Source organism: Suricata suricatta, chromosome 3, assembly GCF_006229205.1.
Source record: "Suricata suricatta isolate VVHF042 chromosome 3, meerkat_22Aug2017_6uvM2_HiC, whole genome shotgun sequence".
Classification (NCBI taxonomy): Eukaryota; Metazoa; Chordata; class Mammalia; order Carnivora; family Herpestidae; genus Suricata; species Suricata suricatta.
Genome location: NC_043702.1, coordinates 4076815 through 4096468, shown reverse-complemented (window position 1 = coordinate 4096468; position 19654 = coordinate 4076815). Strand labels below are relative to the sequence as shown.

Here is a 19654-nt window from a genome sequence, read left to right as displayed (position 1 = left end):
AGTAATTTATTCTTGAAATAATGGAATAAAAGATGCAATATGCCCGGTTTATCACTTGGTCCTCGGGCAGCCCTGAAGAGATGAAAAGCACTTGGCAAGCTAATAATATCTGCAATTGTAGTGATTAAGCTTCTTCTCAGTTGCCCTGCATCAGGACCGGTCCCTGGAGCAGACCAGCTCATTCTCCAAGCCTGTATTTTAAGCCGTTTTTGTAGAGGGTTAAGTGTTCTCAGCAGAAGTTCAACAGCCTGCCCCATCAGCGTGTGTCTAAAGGGTTATTTCAGAGATTGCAAATGTGACAATTATATGTAGTTCCTGGGATTAGCGAATGCCTCCTCGAGTCCGTGGTTTTGATTTTCTTCAAAACCTGCTGAATTGATGATTATCACGTAGCTTAGAATTAAAGACACAAATACACTACAGAGAGGCCCAATCCTGTGTTCAGAACTTTAAGCCTAACAGGCACAGGGTGCCACGTCCACGGACCCCTGCCTGTGCCCTGGGGACTGCGTCCGGCCATCCCTTTGCCCCGTGCGGGGCACAGCCGGGTCGCAGGAAGGCGGACCCCCCTGGGGACCGCTCACCTCTGTATTTGAATTCTCAGTGGTCAGGCGGCAAGTGGTATCGTCAGAGATACTCAGTGAAAGCGGAAGGAAACGATTCTTGTTATCTTTTTTTTAGTGGAGACAGCATTTACTCTTTTGTTACCTTCTGCTTCTGGAACCATGTGAATCCATCATTAAAAATGAAATAAGAAGTTAAAAAAACAATTTAGGCCTTACAGAATTGAGTTTATGTAATATACTCAAGAGAAAAGTAATGATGTCCAGTATGAGCTGCCTGAGAATGGAAAACATTTTTAGATCCTTTATTAAAAAAAGCACCAGGGCATTCTAGCTTTAAAGTGGAACGTCTTGGGGCGCCCGGCGGGCTCCGTCGGTGGAGCCTGTGACTCCTGATCTCAGGGTTGTGAGTTTGAGCCCCATGTTGGATGCCGAGACTACTTTAAAATAAAAACTAAAAAAAAAAGGAAGCGGAATGTCTTTTTTTGATATTTATTTCACCTAGTTTCTCTCCCTCTTCTTAGTCCTGTGGCCCCCCTTCCCCCCTTTCTCTTTCTTATCTATGTGGAAATCTGTGAGCCTCCCTGATTTGGGAACTTCCTTATACATGTAGCATAGAACACAGTCATCAAAGCATCATGCTATTTTGCCAGGTGTTTTGTTTTTTCGCCGAACAAAGCAAATTCCTGGCGGTAATCACATTCTGAAAAGCTAGGAATGAATTCCACACCATTTGATGATGGAGACATAGCCCCAAACAACCGCACAGCATTTTTGTCCCATCCAGTCATGACCCCAACTCAGGAACGGTACGCAGCCCACCTGGATGGCCACTAGAACCCAGCCCCCCGCGCCCCCCGCCCCGCCAGAACGAATTTCTAGTGCCAGTGCGTTTTCTCCTAATTCTCCAGAGGCTGTGATGTCACGTTCTCGATGAGCTGGAGGCAGAGCAAAGGACGCCCAACCTGGCTGCAGCTTCCTCTGCCCCCGGGGCCCGGCGGCCCCCAAGTGCTGGTCTGCAGGTTCTGGACACGCAGGGGTGCTGTCTAGAGGGGCGGGCTGAGCGGGCTTGTCACGGGAGCCTCACGATTGTGCACGGGACACAGGAGGACCAGGATGGATGGAGCGGTGCCTGAACCTCACCTGCCCTGGACTGAACAGGCACCCCCCGCTCAGCGCAGCCCGAAGCCAGGTGGGACCCCTCCTCTCCGCAGCGCCCCCCCCCCCCCCCCCCCCCCCCCCCCCCCCCCCCCCCCCCCCCCCCCGCCAGTGCTCAGATCTCTCCAGCCGCCTTGCTAACACATGGGCCTTCTTTGCTTGGCTGCGAGCTGCCCAAAGAGGAGGAGTCTGTGAGTCCGTCTGGGTGGTGGCGGGCCTTCAGCCCCAAGCACTGGGCTGCACGGCCAGCAGGCTCAGCCAGAGTTGGTGAAAGCAAAGAGCAAATGGCTGAATGGATGAGTGAATGATTAAACCCGAGGAACTTTAGGATTAGCTATTCTTGGGAACACCGACGTTTTATTTTATTTATTTTTTTTTGATGTTTACTTATTTATTTTTGAGAGAGAAAGAGAGCATGTGCGGGGGGAGGGGCAGAGAGAGAGGCAGGGAGAGAGAACCGCAAGCGGGCTCCGAGCCATCAGGTCAGAGCCTGATGTGGGGCTCCGGCTCACAGTTCATGAGATCATGACATGAGCGGAAATCAGGAGTCAGATTCTCAACCCACTGAGCCGCCCGGGCGCCTCTGGAAACCTACTAATTGATTATCCTTTATTAGAGTTTTGGAAATATAAAGCCAATATGTTTTAAGGGAGTTCTATTTCGTTCCTGGACTTCACATCATTTAAACTGTAATGCATTTCAGAAATCGAACCGAACTGTTTTCTCGGTGCAGAGGGGTGGCCGGGGTGCAGAGGGGTGGCTCAGCATTACATCCTCTAAGGAGAGTACGTTTGCTCAGATTCTCATTTGCAAAACCCAGGGAGGGCAGACGGCGCCTCCGTGTCTGTATTTCTTACCCTGTATCCTTGTCCTTCTTATTCGTGTAAACGGCTTGGCTCTTCCGCGCTGCATCCCTCTATCAGGCCGTTTTCGTCTAAGAATAATGCAGTCATAGTAAGAGGGCCACTTACTGAGCTCCTCCCCTGGGTGATCTCTGCACTCGGTGGGACCAGCCCCCCGGGGAGCAGGGTGTTACCCGCGCTCCGAGCCCCCAGATTCACACACCTGCACCATCCGGGCCCTAGCCCAGACCCCCAGAGTCAGAATCTGCAGTTCAACAAGGTCCTTTTCCGGTTGGAGAAGCCCGGCTTACACCTGTTCTCGGACCCGGCAGGAAGGGGCCCGGAGCCAATCACATCTGATTCTGGCTCAGTAGCTGCTCCTGCCCGGCGGGCAGCCCCTTCCCTGGGGTGCCGCCGTGGGCTCCCACCTGCCCCACAGTGTGCTGCCTGCCTTTCCAGGACAGAGCAGCCTCCGCTGAGTCCCGAGGCGACCCCATCTGCTCACCTGCTCCGTGGATCCTCGAGGTTCAGAATCCCGCAGCCGGAAGCCAAGGCCCTCCCGATCTGCCCCCACGCGGTCCAGTCCTTCCTTCTTCCGGTTGCCAAAGCATGAGACCCCACTCCCCCAGGAGGACGGGTCCCTGTTCTCTATCACACCCTGCACCCTCCTGTGCCCTGCCTGAGAAGCGATGGTGACCGCAGACCGTCTGTGGACGAGGGGCTTGGGGTGGGGGTGTGAGGGGTCCGGGGCCATGTCTACACAGATCTTTTCTAGGCTGGGCGAGTTGTCTGTCCTAAAGGGGGGGATGAGGGTGGGTCCGTTGAAGGTGCTGGGGGGTGCAGTCCTATCGCCCCCGTGGCCCACTGTGTCGAGATCGAAGCTCAGCCTGGCCACCTGCTTCAGGATGTCCGCCTCGCCCGCAGGCCCCGCCTGGCGCCCCCTGCAGGCCCCGCCTGGGCCCCAGCAGCCCACCTGGCCTCAGCTACTGGGGAGGCTGCGCTCCCTTCCTGAGGCACAACCCTGGGAGCCCCGCCCCGCCCCGCCCCGCCCCCCAGGTCTGTCCAGCAGCACCGCACTGGCTCCGACTGGAAAAAATGGAGCCACTGCTTATCCCCAGAGGATGATCATGATGAGTTCTTGCTTCAAAATCTGGTGCACTGATGACAAACCTGAGGTCTCGTTAAGGCAAACAGGTTAGAGGACAACAGCCATGAAAAGATCGTTTATTATTCACCATTCCCAGAAGGGACACGGCGTGCCACGGTGGGGGGCACGTGGGGAAGCCCCAGGGTTGGCCAGGAGGCTGGGGGAAGGGGTGTGGAGAAACGCCTGGATGGTGGTTTCCCTGGAAAGAACAGGCGGGCGGGCGGACACGCTTAGGGTCGGCTTCTGCGAGTTTGGACCATTTCAGCAGGTGCTGCGGTATGAGGGCTGTCCCTACCTGTCTGGCACCCAGCTCTGGGGCCCGTAGGACAGGTGGACAGAGGCAGGACCGTGACAGTCCCGTAGAGGAGGTGGGGGGGGAGTTCTGGACTGGCGGGGTTGCATTTGAGAAGCAGGCTCGGGGGTGAACCGCTGGCTGTCCCGAGGAGCTGGCTAACCGGGAGGGGCAGCCCCTCCAGGCTCGGCGAGGACGTAAGACACGGTCGCTACAGTCCAGACACTTAGAACTCCTCTCTGTTGATGTGATGCTGAGGCTGGTGGCCTGAGGGGGGCCTCGACCAACCCGCGTCTGCTCCTGGGGCCGGGCCTGCAGTTTGCCACAGCTGGACCATCCGGGCTTTGCGGAGGGACAGAAGACTCACACGGATCAAAGCGCTGGGCTCGCCACCCCTCCAGTGTCCTTTAGGCACTTGGGGACCGTAATGTGCTGGGAAGCACCCGGGGGCTCCAGAAAGGCGCGTTGTTATGGAAGCAGGTGTCCTCTGTCAGCATGCACCCCCTCACGTGTTGGGCACAGAGCTTTTCCGGGTGGCCAGGCTCCAGGAGGGGGGGGGACATCTCCCAAGAGGCGGAGGGTCTGGCGGCCGAGGGGCGTCACGGGTGCTGTTAACCCATTGCAGGCAGGAGACAAACGTTGGGGAAAATATGTGTATCTTTTAGTTCAATTTCCGCTGAGAAGTACTTTCTGATACAAGGACTGCAACCCGGCCCGTTGTGAGCAGTTCCGTGCCAGAGCGGCGGGGACTCTCAGTGAGGGCTGGGCGGCCGCCAGGGGCCATGGCAGGTGCCGCCCCCCGGGGTGCGCCCCTCAGCGCACTGCCTCTACGGACAGCCAGCCGTGAGAACCAGAGTCTCGGTCCCAGCCCTCTGGTTTTCAATGCAAAACACCTTCTGGCTCCAAAAGGAGGTAATTTTGCAGGGACGTTGGCAAGGGCAGCAGGGGCACGAGGTGAAAGCACTTCTTGCCCAACAGCTTCCGGATGGCACCACGGCACAGGTGCTGCAGACAGCGCGGGGCGCGGGCCAGAGCGAAGAAGGACCGGTAGAAGGTCTGGTGCGTCTGGAAAGGAGGCAGGTGGAAGATGGACCCGTGGCCAGGGACCTGACGGCCGGAAGCCCCGCCCCATGCAGCGCCCCCCACCCGCGGGGCGTGTATCCTTCTGCGAGGCGCGGGGCCTGGGGCTCTGAAGGCAGCCTGTTCTGGGTGATGATTCGGATGACACAGGTTTTCTCCTCAAATCCCGCTCTGCCCCTCCCCCCTCACCGCACAGCACTCTTGCTGTTGAACAATGTGCACAGGACTCAAGTCAATGAGACACGCGGGGAGATCTAGGGGTTTGTGGGGCAAAAAGAATACGTCCCCACTGTTTCTTAATCCACAGGGACTGTGGACTTTGTGGGTACAGAGGTGACGCTTGCATCCGCCTTGTCCTCATCAAAGCTCTCGGGGAGGAGGGGGCACATGGGAGCCTGTGGATTCAGGTTTCCGGCAATGACTCAAGCCCTGACAGGGGCGGGGTTCCTGCTCCGTGGGGCCAACAGCACCCCAAGTGTGGGAACACCCTGGCTGCGAGGTCATTCCAGAAAATCGGGCACCCCGAGACACACCCGCACGTGGCCTTTCTCTGTCCTTCTCTGCTCTGTGCTCCCCGGGTACCGTGTGCAGACCTGCACACGCGGGGGATCGAACCGCCCGGTGCTGTGCTGGGGGGCAGGGCGGGCGGCTCCCTTACCAGAAACACTTCCTCAGGAATCACTTCCTGCCAGGACTCGGACACCCGGAGCTGAGGGTAGGAGTTGAAGAGAGTCTCGATCACCGTGGGGGCTGGCGCGCAGGTCTTCAGCACCTGGTGGGAGGGGTGGGACACAGAGCTGGCTGGGTCTTGGGTGCAGGTGGGGAGAGGGCCAGCAGATGGGCGGGGGGGGGGTGTCTGGGTCCCACCTGCCGCTCCCTGGCTGTGACCCCAACTACCTCAGCCTCACCGGGAACAACAGCCCTGGTGGTTATCAGGACGCTGGGGTCACGGAAGTTCCCAGACACGCACAAGGCGAGCGGCCCGTCTTTGACCGCGATGGCTGCACACTGGGCCAGGTGCTTACATTACACAGTCCCTTCCCCAGGGCAGGGTGATCCGTGGGCCTTTCGGACCTCTGGGCTGCTGCTCAGAGAAAAGGAAGGAGGTTCTGCTGGTGGGGAGTCTGGTCCAAGGATGGTGTTTGCAGTTTCTTATCTCAATTTTCAAATGTGTCAGGACATCAAGGGAGAGCAATTGCTTTGCTGTTGAAGTTCCTCCCGACTTGGCCTTTCTGTTTTATTTCCAGTCTCTGCTGGCAAAGCAGTCCTGTTTTCTTATTTGCAGATTTTACAGCTGAGAGGAGAACACTACTTGCTTTTTTAAAAATCAGCTTTTGGGGCGCCTGGGTGGCTCAGTCAGTTAAGTGTCCGGCTTCGGCTCAGGTCTTGATCTCACGGTTCCTGGGTTCGAGCCCCGCATCGGGCTCTGTGCTGACAGCTAGCTCAGAGCCTGGAGCTGCTTCAGATTCTGTGTCTCCCTCTCTCTGACCCTCCCCTGCGTATGCTGTCTCTGTCTCTCAAAAATAAAGACATAAAAAAAATTTTTTTTTAATCAGCTTTTTCTTGGGATCGGGAGATGTGAACGAACACAGCAGCAGACCGAATGGTGTGACAGTCCCCGTGCACCCCTATCGGCACACGCCTGTCCCGCCTCATCCACAGCCAGTTACCTCCCCCGACTGTCTTAAAGCAAATGCGATCCTATCCTATGTATTTCATATCCTATCCTATTTCATATCCTATTTTTATGTTAAAAACATAAACAATTTTTTTATTCTCTTCAATGCCATTATCTAATAAAACATTGTTTTCATAGGACTGTAATAAGGGCAACAGGATCGAGCCTGGTTGATGTTTCATCAGATCTCATATTTCTGTGTCATGTTTTATACTTGTTGAAGAAAGTGGGTTACTGGTCCAGCAGAGTTTCTTGGTTTGGGGCTTTTGCTCACAGTTTTCCTGTAGGGCTTGGGGACACGACACTCCTCCTCTGCTTTTTGCAAATTAGTAGTTGGGTTTTGAAAATTGATCAAATTCAGATTTGATTTTGGGGATGGGCACGGCAACGTCATAGTTTTCTGTTACTGATGTTTAAGATTCACCGAGTATTGTAAAACTATTCTTAGTATTTCTTCGTCAAGAAAACGTCAAGCAATTTTCTTAAGATCAGGCACCAAATATCGACAGGGCCAAAAGCCGCGCTTACCGGGCTCTCTGAACTGAGTCACAGAGAAGAAAGGACCCTTGTCGTCCAGTACGGTCGCACCCTTCACAACTTGCTGAGCTCCCTTCATATATGAAAGCTTGGTAACTTTTTCCCTACATTTATTTATTTTTAAGATACAGAGAGAGACAGACCACAAGTGGGGGAGGGGCAGAGAGAGAGAGGAGCACACAGAATCCAAAGTGAGCGCCAGGCTCTGAGCTGTCAGCACAGAGCCCGACGTGGGGCTCGAGCTCAACTGACTGCGAGATCTGACCTGCGCCGAAGTCAGACGCTTCACTGGCTGAGCCCCCGGGCGCCCTTTTAAAATGTTAAAACAAAACAAGAAATTACTAGATTTTTGTTTAGAGATAAGCATGATTAGCATTTTCAGTAAACTACTGTTTTATGCATTTAGACCAAAAAATAATGTATACAGTAAAAGTGGGCTAGTCCTTTTCATATTACTTTGAGACTTGACTTTTGTCCACTCAAAAGATATTGTGAACAATGCAGAAATTATAAGTGAGCACTTCCGCATTACTTCAGTGACCAGGTAATATTTTATTTTACAAATATAGAATTCAATGAAGCGACTATTATAAACATTCTTGAATATAATTCTCTTTCTGCCCCTAACCATTCTTATTTAAATTATTTTTACTTTTTATTTTTGAGAGAGAGAGAGAAGGTGGGGGAGAGAGAGAGAGTCCTAAGCAGCCTCCAAGCTCAGCAGAGCCCGACGCAGGTCTTGATCCGACAATCCTGGGATCATTACTTGAACTGAAATGAAGAGTCGGACGCTCATCCAACTGAGCCATCCAGGCGCCCCTTTATTTAAGTAAGATAATTCTGTCTTGTTCTGACATGGAATTCTTGGAAGCAGAAATGTAGGGTCAAGGAGTATGTACATTTTAAAGATTTCAAAACATACTCTCAAATTGTGAGCGTGTAAATCGGCACAGCTTTTGAAGAATGGAGGATGAGGGTGTCTCTCTGTGCCCAAATCATCTCATTATTTAAACTGGATGGGGAAATACAGAATATTTACTTTTGTTTTGGTTGACCATTTGTCTTCTTTTGTGAATTGCTAAATTATGTCTTTTGCTCAATTTTTCTATGGTATGTTTATCTGTTTCATTAATTTGTAAGTATATATTATGGAGGTTATTTTTCAGGAAGACAGTCATTTTTGCAAATAATGGTATTTTCTCCTCTCAGTATCATTATTTCACATTTATTTTTCTTGTCTTATTACATTGGTGAGGGCTCTAAAGTTTCATGTTAAATAGCAATATTGATAGCAAGCATCATCATCTTATTCCTAATTTTAATAGGATTGTCTCTAATGTTTCACTAAAACATAAGCCCTTGGAGATGAGGTTCAGATAGATTCTCTGTTCTAAGTTCAGGAAGTCTCTTCTATTCCTAAGTTACTGTAAATTTTAGGATTTAATTTTGCTTTTTGCCTTTTTCTAACCAAGTTGATATAACATTTTCCAATACTGACCCATTTTTGTCTTCACAGAACAGACTCTATTTGACTCTTTTTTAAAAAATGCCAGATTCAATTTGCTAAGATTTCTGTATCTCTTATAAGAACTAAATATGGTTTGCTTTATAAGCTATTTTTGTCAGGTTTTAATATCACTTTATGTCGACTTTGTCAACTTAGAGAATTTCTCTCCTTTTTGCATATTCCAAGATTTTTAAAGTGCATCCTTATTAGAATTAAGAAGGCACAGCAGATCTTGCATTTAACATTGCTAAGCCTGGTCTTACACTGCACGTAACACTTTAACACTTTCTTCCATGGTTATTGGTATACTTAGAGGGAGACACGGAATCCGAAGCAGGCTCCAGGCTCTGAGCTGACAGCACAGACCCCAACACGGGGCTTGAACTCACAAGCTGTGAGATCTTGACCTGAGGCAAAGTTGGACACCTAAACAACTGAGCCACCCAGGCGCCCAAAGCTTCTACTTTTTTTTTTTCCCACTTGATCTATGAAAGACTGAGATATGAACTTAAAATCACCTAGAATTATTATTTTTGTTAGTTTCTCCATTTTAACATCATCTTTCTTGGGCAGATGGGTTCCTGATGGTCGCCTCTTCACCATGGACTGTATTCTTTGTCACTGTCAGGGACTCCTTTGTCCCTTCCGTGTGTGCACCCCTGGGAGGTCTGCTATGTTGCATGTTAATATCAATCCACCGTTTTATTTTTCGTTTGTTTTTGCTCGAATTACCTCTGCCCACTCTTTAATTTTAACCCTCTTGTTCCCCATTTTGTTTTAATATGTTTGAGTATCCCTGTGTTGGTAATAGGGCACTTTAAGAAATTTATATTGATTGTTATAAATAATCTGTTTGGGCTTACTTCTTATTTTGTTCTTTATGATTTCTTAAAAGTTTATTTATCTATTTAGTAATCTCTACACTATGGGGTTCTAAACTAACGCCCCTGAGTTCAAGAGTCTCAAGCATCTTTGATGGAGACAGCCGGGTGCCCCTATTCTTTATGATTTTTTTAATGCTTGTTCCTTTGTTGTCTGATTTCTGTTATGTAAGTTTGTATTTTCCTTGTGTTTATTTTTATAGTTTGGAAGTATGTACCCTATTCAAAATTCTCCTAGTGGTTACCTTCAAGAAAAAATAATGGCCTGTATTTTCTAAACTTCAAAACTGTATCTTTTCTGGGGCACCTGGGGGGCTCAGTCGGTTAGGCCTTTGACTTCATCTCAGGTCATGATCTCACAGTTCGTGGGTTCGAGCCCCGCATCGGGCTCTGTGCTGACAGCTCAGAGCCTGGAGCTGCTTAGATTCTGTGTCTTCCTCTCTCTCTGACCCTCCCCCACTCATGCTCTGTCTCTCTCTCTCTCTCTCTCAAAAATAAACAAACATAAAAAACTTTCTTTAAATGTATCTTTTGTGTTCCAGATGTGCCCTTGTCTTCTCCTAGCCAGTTCTCCTCCTTCCTTAATAACATTTTTAGTTATTAAGTTTAGCAGTTTTAGTTCCAGATTATGGTTATTACAAGATCATATTTTATGTCATATATTTTCTTCAGAGATAATTTTTGGTATTAGCGTTTAGTTTTACAACCTGCTTCCCAACTACTCGAGTTGTCTCCATTTTCCCTGAGTTGTATGCTCACCACCTGTCCATTAAGCCATTCGCCCCAATGTTTACCGAGCTCCTGGGAGAAGCCGGGGACTGTGTTATGTCTGTGTGCCCCAACGGCAAACTCTGCCTTCACAGGATCTCACAGCCCCAAACTACACGGTCCCAAATGAAAAAAACATCAATAATGGACAACAGGTGCCAGAGTAACTGTGGGGGGGGCGGATAACGAGGTGCTAGAAATGGCATCTAAGTCCGACCTGGATTTGCAGTGGGTGCTGTGTTGGTCAGGGGATGAGTCCTGGAGGAGGGGACCCTGGAGCTAAGACCTAGCTAAGGAGTGGGAGGTACAAAGGTACGCAATGGACTAGTACTTGGCCACGAACAAGCCTGGGATCTTGTCACTGCAACAACACGGATGGAGCTAGACAGTGTCACATGGAGCAAAACAAGTCAGCCAGAGAAAGACAAATACCTTACGATTTCACTCGTCTGTAGAATTCATGAAACAAAACACATGAACAAAGAAGGAGAGAGACAAACCGACAAACAAACCAGACTCCTCCGTACAGAGCATGAGCTGGTGGCGGGTGGGGAGCTGGGGGAGGCAGGCGGTGGGCTCTGAGGACACACGCATCGTGATGAGCCCTGAGGGCTGTGCAGAACTGCGGGATCGCTGCCTCGTACCCCCGAGCCTAACGCAGCACTGTGTGTTGACTACACTTGGCTGAAGAGAAATAAACAGAATGCACGTGCTGCCGGCGCTCACAAGCGAGTCTCCAGGTCAGTCACGCCTCCTCTCACTCTCGGGGCTTGGACAGCCAACCCCAGCTCCACCCGCAGCCTTCCGTCTCAGCTGAGGGCCGACCCCTCTCTGCAGTGTCTCAGGCTGAATGCCTTGGAGTCCTCTTTGGCTCCTCTCTCCCTCTCTCTCTTTCTCTCTCTCTCATGGCTCATCCAGTCCGTCAACAAGTCCTGGTGTTCAGAATCAGAGTGGATCCCGGCAACAGCCCCCTCCCTTGTCCCCCCACTTCTGTGCCCCTCCCCTGACGTGTGTTCTTAGCATGGATGCCAGAAGGGTCCCCGTCAAAGGCTAGTCAGGTCCTGCCTCTCTGCTCAAACCCCTCTGATGGCCAAAGTCATGACCGTGTCCTGCAAGACTCCACACCATCTGCGCCCCTCCCCCACCTCTGGTCCCATCTCCTACTGTTACCAGCTCTCTCTGCTGTGTCACACTGGTCCCCTTGTTCCACACACAGGTCAGGCTCACTCCTGCCTCAGGCCACAGACTGGCTGCCGGTCAGCGGGCCTCTTCTCCCCTAAACACCTGCATAGCTGATGCGCTCACCTCCCAAGTCTTGACTCAAAGCCACTCACCCTAGGGGCGCCTCAGGGTCTCAGTCAGTTAAGCACCTGACTTTGGCTCAGGTCATGATCTCACGGTTTGTGGGTTCGAGCCCCGCATTGGGCTCTGTGCTGACAGCTCGGAGCCTGGAGCCTGCTTTGGATTCCGTGTCTCTCTCCCTCTCTGCCCCTCCCTGGGTTGCACTCTGTCTCTCTCTCTCTTTCTCTCATAAATAAATAAACATTAAAAAATTAAAAAAAAAAAGCCACCCACCTTAGCCACTGCACTTAAAACTGCAACTGTCCCCATAGTTTTATCATCTTATCGGCCCGCTGACAGTGCTCTTGGTTTGAAGTTTGTCTTCCTATTCGGATGTGAGCCCCATGAAGGCAGGAGGACTTTTCTTTTTCCCTGAACTGTACCCAAAGCACTTACTATGTTGCTGACGCAGGGCCGGTGCTCAATAAATATTTGTTGAATAAATAAAGAAGTAGAAGTTTCTTTGTCTTTTCCTTTCGCTCCTTTCTTCCTTCTTTCCTTCCTTCCTTTCTTCCCTCCTTCCTTCTTTCTTCTTTCAAAAGATTTTAAGTAATCCCTTCCACAGAAAAGCAACTGGAGGCAAAGGAGGAAGCTGGCGGGCCCAGTTGTTGCTGGGAGCCATTTTATGACCAAGAGCTGAGCCCCCCTGAGGGCGAAGCTGACTCACCGAGGCTGGAAAACATCTGGCCCCCGAGGCCCTCCGGGGACACAGACACAAGCCTTCCCTCCGGGCCTTGCTTCTCCAGTTCTTGTTGTACGAGATACAATGGAGGCTGGGACCAAGTCTGCCCGGTGGGGGCTGGGAGAACGGGGAGGGGCCGGAGGGGGTGCAGGCCACTTGGAAATGCAGGTGCTGCTGGCGAAGCTGCCAAGGCGGAGAAAGAGGAGGAGGGACGCCCGGGCTTCTTCTTCCCTCCACACCTAGATGCTCATGGGGTCTCCTTTCGCTGAAGCTGGCCAGCAGCCGGCCGGTATGGGACTCAAGTTCAGCTTGAAGGGTCTACCTGCCCCGCCCCCAGCCCTCAACACTCAGAGAAGGCGGCAGGGGCACCAAGGAGTGGAGGTGAGGGCACCGTGCCAACAGCACAGCTCAGTCACTTATGTCACTGACTTACTCCTTTTACAGATCAATTCTGCTTTTCGCTGCCCTTCAGGTTCGGTCCAGCCCACCACTGCAACCCCCATCTCCCTTTTCCCGTCTTGCTACTGCCTTGTCCCCCTTAACCGACTGTTTCAGGGACGTGAAGGCTGTGTCCTCCTGTGCTCTGTAGGTGATGGCATGTGTGGCATCGATTTCCTGGATTTTTTGATGAGATGGACGGATTTCCTTTCTATTCCCTGGATACTGTCTTTCTCTGCCCCCTTTCCCCCTCGTGAATACATTTTTGTGTCTCCCTGTTCATCACTGATCAAGGCAAGACCCAGACATGAGGTCCGTCAAAACGCGGGGGAGGAGGGGGGTGTAGTACTCCCCCTTGGAGGAAGGCTCGGGAGGACCACGCCCAGCCCTGTTCCTCTCGCACATTCCCTGGTGGCTGCAGACGCCCCCCCCCCCCCCCGCCCCTATTCCCTGCACCGTTAGCAGGTTGCTATGCAACCCGGCTCCCTGGGTCTCCACCTCTGCATGTTGCTGCATCTCCTAGGACGCCCCCCACTTCCGAAGGCGTCCCTGCCGCCTGGTCCACTGTGTCCTGTGTGCCTGGAAACCAGGGCAGCGCTGCAGAGGGACCCTGGCTTCCTGACCCGGCACGAGTCCGGGGTCTCAGCTCCCCTCCCGCCCGTCCTCCGTCTTGGCTAATTTCCCAGCACGGAGACCAGCGCAGCTGCACTTTCCAGGCTGGAAATCGCATCCCCACTGTTCGAAGGATCCTCTCTGGGCCGCGCCCTATCCGGAAGTTGTTTTTTGTCCCTGTTCACTACTGTTACTGAGCCAGACGTAAGCCGGCGTTAGAGAAGCAGAGAGATGGAGAATGCAGAGACAGAGAGGTGGAGAGAGAGAGCCAGGCAGGCAAATGTCTTCCCACCGCGTCTCTGCAGCCCACTGTCCCCTCACCAGCGCACGCATGGCCCTGCTGTGCGGGTGTTTGTGGCTTCCACAAGCCACCACCAACGTGTCGTTTCCGGCAGCACCGAGGTCTCTGATTTCAATCGTCCCCCTTTTGCGCTGGGAGAAAACCATGCCATTAAGCCGCGGAGTTCACCCCGGACCCTCCGGATCCAGTCTGGTTATATTTACATGGTGTCCTAAGTGGTCCCTGCTTCTTCAGACCTTCCCGGGCTGACCTGTGACCCTGCAACTGGCCCTCAAACTTCCTCTGCAAAACGTTAACCGGTTCCCAGCGACTGCATGTACCAGGGAGACCTCCCTGCACGACCCCGCCCCCAGGACGAGCCTCCCTCCCCCTCCAGAAGCGCCCCCTCCTCTGGGCCCCTCCTTCCCTGGGTCACAGACTGTGACCAAGTCTTATTGCCTGTCTCTGGGAATTCATTTCCTGTCTCTCCTCTGTTCCACCTCTCTGAGGCTCCCCGGCCCGCCCCAGTCCCCCAGCAGCGGGCCCCTCACGTTCGCCAGGCAGCTGGCTGCCTTCATTATTTTTACGCCAACACAGTTTAAAAATCTCCGCTGCCTCCTTGCTGTCTGCGGAGACGGGCTGCCGCGCTGCTCCGACATGCCGGTGTCATTAGGGCCCGCGCACACTCTCCTCGGCTAATGAGGCGGCAGAAAGAAAATTAAGGGGGAAAATCACACAGGCACATTGCTCTATATGTAGATGGAGAAATAAAACAAGAGCAAGGAAAACAGAGGAGCGCTCTCTGCGACAGCGCGCTCCCCCTCCCGCCGGGATGCAGCTCTATGAAGACACGAAATGGGGTCTGGGTTTTGGCTACTGCTACCTTGGGATTCTCCCACTAAGGCTCTGGTGCAGCTGGGGGTCCGGTGAGGTCACGTTCCCTCATTCTGTAATTAAGTAGAACGGAAACACAAAAGGGGCGCCTGGGGTGGGGCTCAGTCAGCTGAGCATCCGACTTCGGCTCAGGTCATGATCTCGTGGTTTGTGAGTTCGAGCCTGGTGTCGGGCTCTGTGCTGACAGCTCGGACCCTGGAGCTGCTTCCGGTTCTGTGTCTCCTCTCTCTCTGCCCCTCCCCTGCTCATGCTCTGTCTCTCAATGATAAATAAATGTGTTAAAAAAAAAAAAAGAAAACGCAAAACTTTAGGTCCGTACTTTCAGGGTGGTCAGTGCCCAGAAGGTGAGGCAAGGCCAGAGATGCGTGGATGTTTCTAGAATCTGCCATCTTAGCACCAACCTTCTCTCTCCTTGTTCAAGCTACCTGCATGTCTCATGTGGATTATCCACCAGTCCCCTACCCTGATATGTTCTCTACACTCGAGCTGAAAAATCATCCCAAACACTCATTTGGTCTTGTCACTTCTCTTGCTTGACATGATGTAATACGTCCCCATTGTTTTCAAGACAAAGGGGACAACCCTAGAGCCCCTGCCTCATGCTCCCTCTTGCCGGGGCCTCCTTGCTGCAGGGTCATCTTTCAACTACACAGCCCAGCGCTCCATCTGCCCCAGGACATTAGCCTGCACTGTGCCTTCTGCCTGGAATGGTCCTTCCTTTATCCTTTACATGGCAGTCTTCAGCCTTCAGGTCCAGGCTCACTCTGCACCTGTTTGGGGCAGCCTCTCACCCCACCCCCCACCCCAGCCGGGCCAGGGCCCCTGTTTGGCACTGTCAAGGTACCACAGGGCCTTGGTTTAGCAGCTCTTTGACCACAGCGACCTCAGCTTGAGTGTGCAGGTGTCTGAGTCAAGGCTGTCAACTCCAGCGACTGGCAGCTCTGTGACGGCGGGAAACGTACGCGCCACGGTTCGACATTAACTCCAACACGGAGCACGGCAGCTCCCTGGAATGCTTGTTGGGTGAATGAGTAAGTGCGCAGGGCTGCCTGTGGGAATGACAGCCTATGTCTGTGGTTTGGGCGGGGGGGATGGCTCGTGGCCCCTGCCGTCCCTGTGCCTCCCCGGCTTCCGGGCTGAGTCTGAATGGTGGAGCCGGCCCGGCCCAGGGGCACAAGGAGAGAGAGACAGGAGCTAAGCCCTTTACCGCAGACCAGGCCTCACGCAACCGAGTCAACCGGCGACAGCCGCAAAACTAGCGGGGGTCCACACGCGTGTGTTTTGTTGCCCTCCTGCCTTGCTCTCCGGCGGGCCAGGCCCCGCCTATCCTGACGCCTTCCAGAATCCAAACCTGCCCGTAGCCCTGACGTCTGACTCTGGTGTTAACTAGTGGGCAGCCGGGCAGAAAGGCCTGGCACTGTCAACATGCTTGCTTCCTAAGCTGTGACACCACTTTGATTTTCGGGGCAGAGCACTGCGCACGGCTCGGATGGATGCTTCGAGTCCGCCCGCCGCGGCGCCGGTGCCTTTGTCTGGGCACGGGGGAGCTGTGATTTATGTCATAAGCTCGCTGTGAAACCTTTGCCTCAGTAATTCTGAGCTCCGTGGGTGTCTCTTTACATCTATTTAAAGCACGGCTGCTGCCCACGGACGGCGTGCTCTGTGACATTCCCGGGTGCCTCTGTGTCCGCCCCGCCGTGGCTCGGAGTCCTGCCTGCAGAGTCCTTTCAGCGTTCGCTGCACACTCCACGAGTCTGCGGAGCGGAGTCCGGCTGTCCCTTTGATGTCCTGCGTGGTGATTAGACCCCTGTCCCGGCCGACCACTGGCAGGGGCCTGGCTGCAGGCGCCTGCTGCTTCCGGAGTTTGTCCTGTTTGTCCCGGGGCATGGCCACAACACCACAGGCGCCTGTTTCTTTGCCTAGAGGCCTCTCAGTGGGGTGGGAAATGCGTTTTCCCCTTTGAAACCTGTCCCCGAGCGCAGTGCCAGGGGCTGGTGGCTGTGGACGCCGTCAGCCTCCTTCATGGGGCGTCCCCTGGAGGTGTGGGGGACCTGAGCCCACAGAAGTCAGTTCCTCATTTCCCAAGATTGACCCTGCGGGCCGCTGTGCCCTGGAGCTGCTGGCAATATTTGCCTTCGCTCATTCAGCAAACGCGGACTGGAGCCTCGCAGGGGCAGTGCTCTGTGCGGGGGAGGCCATGGTGGGGGTGCTTTTTTTGTGAATGCCTCCGACGATTAAGATTTCTCAAGGAAGCTCCAATTCCTTCGCAAATGGAGTGAAATTGCAGACAGATTGTCTCTTCTAGAAGACAAGGGCTTCCCAGGGCCTCTTGGTCCCTGCTGTAACAGGGCTAATGGAGCCGGGGGAGGATCCCACGATAAGGCCCCTGGAGGCCCAGAGGGAAGGCACTGCATCTCAAGGTCAAGGTCGGGTACTTCTGACAGCTCTGAAGACAGTTCAGGTGCTAGAGGCCCTGCCCCCAGGGGTGCAGTCGGTGGGGCTGTGCCTAGGACTTGGAAACCTGCAAAGATTGCCTGATTCCAACACTACCAAAGGTTTATTACTGGTCACTACCGAAACATACGGACCTCTTTTCCTTTTAAAGAATTTGCGGCAAATATTTTTCACTTTTGGCCCATCACATAAAGTCACTTCTGTCTTGTTTCTTGCTCCTTCTTCTTTTTTTTTTTTAAACATTTTTTTATTCATTTTTGAGAGACGAGAGAGACAGCACAAGCAGGGGAGGGTCAGAGAGAGAGGGAGACACAGAATCTGAAGCAGGCTCCAGGCTCTGAGCTAGCTGTCAGCACAGAGCCCGATGCGGGGCTCGAACCCAAGAACTGTTAGATATGACCTGAGCCGAAGCCGGATGCTTAACCGACTGAGCCCCCCAGGCGCTCCTCTTGCTCCTTCTTTATGCAGTTTCATGCCATGAGGGCTGAAGTGTCTTGCTTTAATGCAAACACAGCATGAATCGGGAGGGTAGCAAGTGGGTCTTGTTTCCATGTTACTGGTCGATAAACTAAGACCAACGTTACAATGTAAATGATGACTCTGAAAGGTAAGTGTTCTGGGTGTTCCTTCGCTTTCAAGAGCCTGTCGTACTGAAATCCTGCAACAGTGGGCTGCCGCGAGGGAATTACTTGTCACCGTGATGGTGAGGAACGGAAACACGCAGAGAGTCGAGTGGGTGGGTTTTCCACGTTTCACCAACGTTGTAATAGACACAGGTTCCTCTGGGCGCATCTACAATGCAAAGTCGGCATTGGAGAGAAATGTGTGAATTCCACTCTTCCAGCCCATCTGGAGGACTGTCCTTTCAAAGTAGTAGCTTTTCACCTTATTCAAAACTTACCAGGCAAAATTATGTCTCCTGGTTGTGACCGGTGGGCCTGAGGGTAAGTTTGAAATCGCGCACACTCAACGCGACACTCAATGTGGTATAACTTGCCTTCAGTGGAGTGTTTCTTGGGGAGGACAATATCTTCTTATTCAGCCAATACTGGGGGAACTTTTATTTTTTTGGAAATATTTTCTATCTTCTAAGTATTTTCTCTGATGGGAAACCTTTACTCTTCATCTTTATCATTTCAGGGTGGATCTGACACGTGGGAAAGTGACTCGCTGCTCAGAGTCAAGTCTGCAAAGTGGGGTTGAGGTCCCAACAGAGCCCTGATCTTGCGCGGGGCATTTCACCTGGTTGAAACCTAGGTGGGAGACTGTCATGAGCCTGGCGTATTTCCCAGGAGTGTGGCTGGGACGGAATGACAGAGAACTGCAAACGTGTGCTTTCATTAATCCCGCTTGTAAGGCAGGTGGTCACATGGGGTATTTCAGATCAACAGGAGATTGATCTGCATTGTTTTCACCAATTACACCGTGAAGCAAGCTGCCAAAATATTTTGGGCCATGATGACATCGGCGAACTTAGTGCCTGGCTTATTGCGCAAGGATGCGGTCCGGTGGGCAACTTAATTTTCTTTCCTCTTTTAAAAATTTTTTTTTTAAAAATGTTTTATTTATTTTGATACAGAGACTGAGCATGAGAGGCGAAGGGGCAGAGAGAGAGAGAGAGAGGGAGACACAGAATCCGAAGCAGCTCCAGGCTCTGAGCTGTCAGCACAGAGACTGATGCGGGGCTGGAACCCAAGAACATGAGATCATGACCTGAGCCGAAGTCGGAGGCCCAACCGACTGAGCCACCCAGGTGCCCCTCTTTCCTCTTTCTAAAGTTATTAAATGTTTATTTTTGAGAGAGAGAGTGGGGAGGGGCAGAGAGAAAGAGCGAGGAGGACACAGAATCCGAAGCAGCTCCAGGCTCTGAGCTGTCAGCACAGATCCTGACGTGAGGCTCGAACCCACAAACCGTGAGCTCCTGACCTGAGCTGAAGTCGGACGCTTAACTGAGCCACCCGGGCACCCCTCTTTTTTCTTTAAGTAGGCTCCGCGGTGTGGGACTTGAACTCACCATCGTGGGATTGAACCCCATGCTCTACCCACTGAGCCAGCCAGCAGCCCCGCCCCGTGTGGGACTTGAACTTACGACCCTCGGACTGAACCCCACGCTCTACAGACTGAGCCAGCCAGGCGCCCCAGGCAACCTGATTTTCTAGTGACTCCGGCCAGGAGGCTTCTGGGCCCTGCTCTTCCAAGTGTGCTCCCGAGAGCGGCACCCCGGGCCTCGCGGGCTGCTCGTCAGACACGCACACGCCCTCCTGCACCCCGGAATCGGAAGCTGCGTGCCGACAGGGGAGGGGAGAGGAGGGTTGCGTGGGGTGGGGGTGTTGGGGGGCTGGGGCGGTTGAAGTTGGGGCAGCGGAGCGAGCCGTCCCCGGGCGGGGCGGGGGTCCCCTTACCTTGGGGAAGGCGTCGGGCCACACGCTGGGGGAGCCGTGGTTGAGCAGCGCCTGCACAGTGCGCCGCGTGGCCGCCTCGGGGGCGAAGGCCGCCGTCT

At 52.9% G+C, this 19654-nt stretch overlaps 1 protein-coding gene across 1 annotated transcript in view; it reads right to left on the bottom strand.

The window, feature by feature from the left end:
* Positions 1-3771: 3771 nt before the first annotated feature.
* ASB18 (ankyrin repeat and SOCS box containing 18) overlaps positions 3772-19654 on the bottom strand; it is a 55673-nt gene continuing 39790 nt past the window's right edge. The window contains exons 3-5 of the mRNA XM_029932886.1: positions 19557-19624; positions 5741-5854; positions 3772-5067 (exon numbers count right to left, since the gene is read on the bottom strand). Of these exons, the coding sequence (XP_029788746.1) occupies positions 4882-5067; positions 5741-5854; positions 19557-19624 (368 nt within the window). The 3' untranslated portion in view covers positions 3772-4881. The remainder of the gene's footprint in view (positions 5068-5740; positions 5855-19556; positions 19625-19654) is intronic.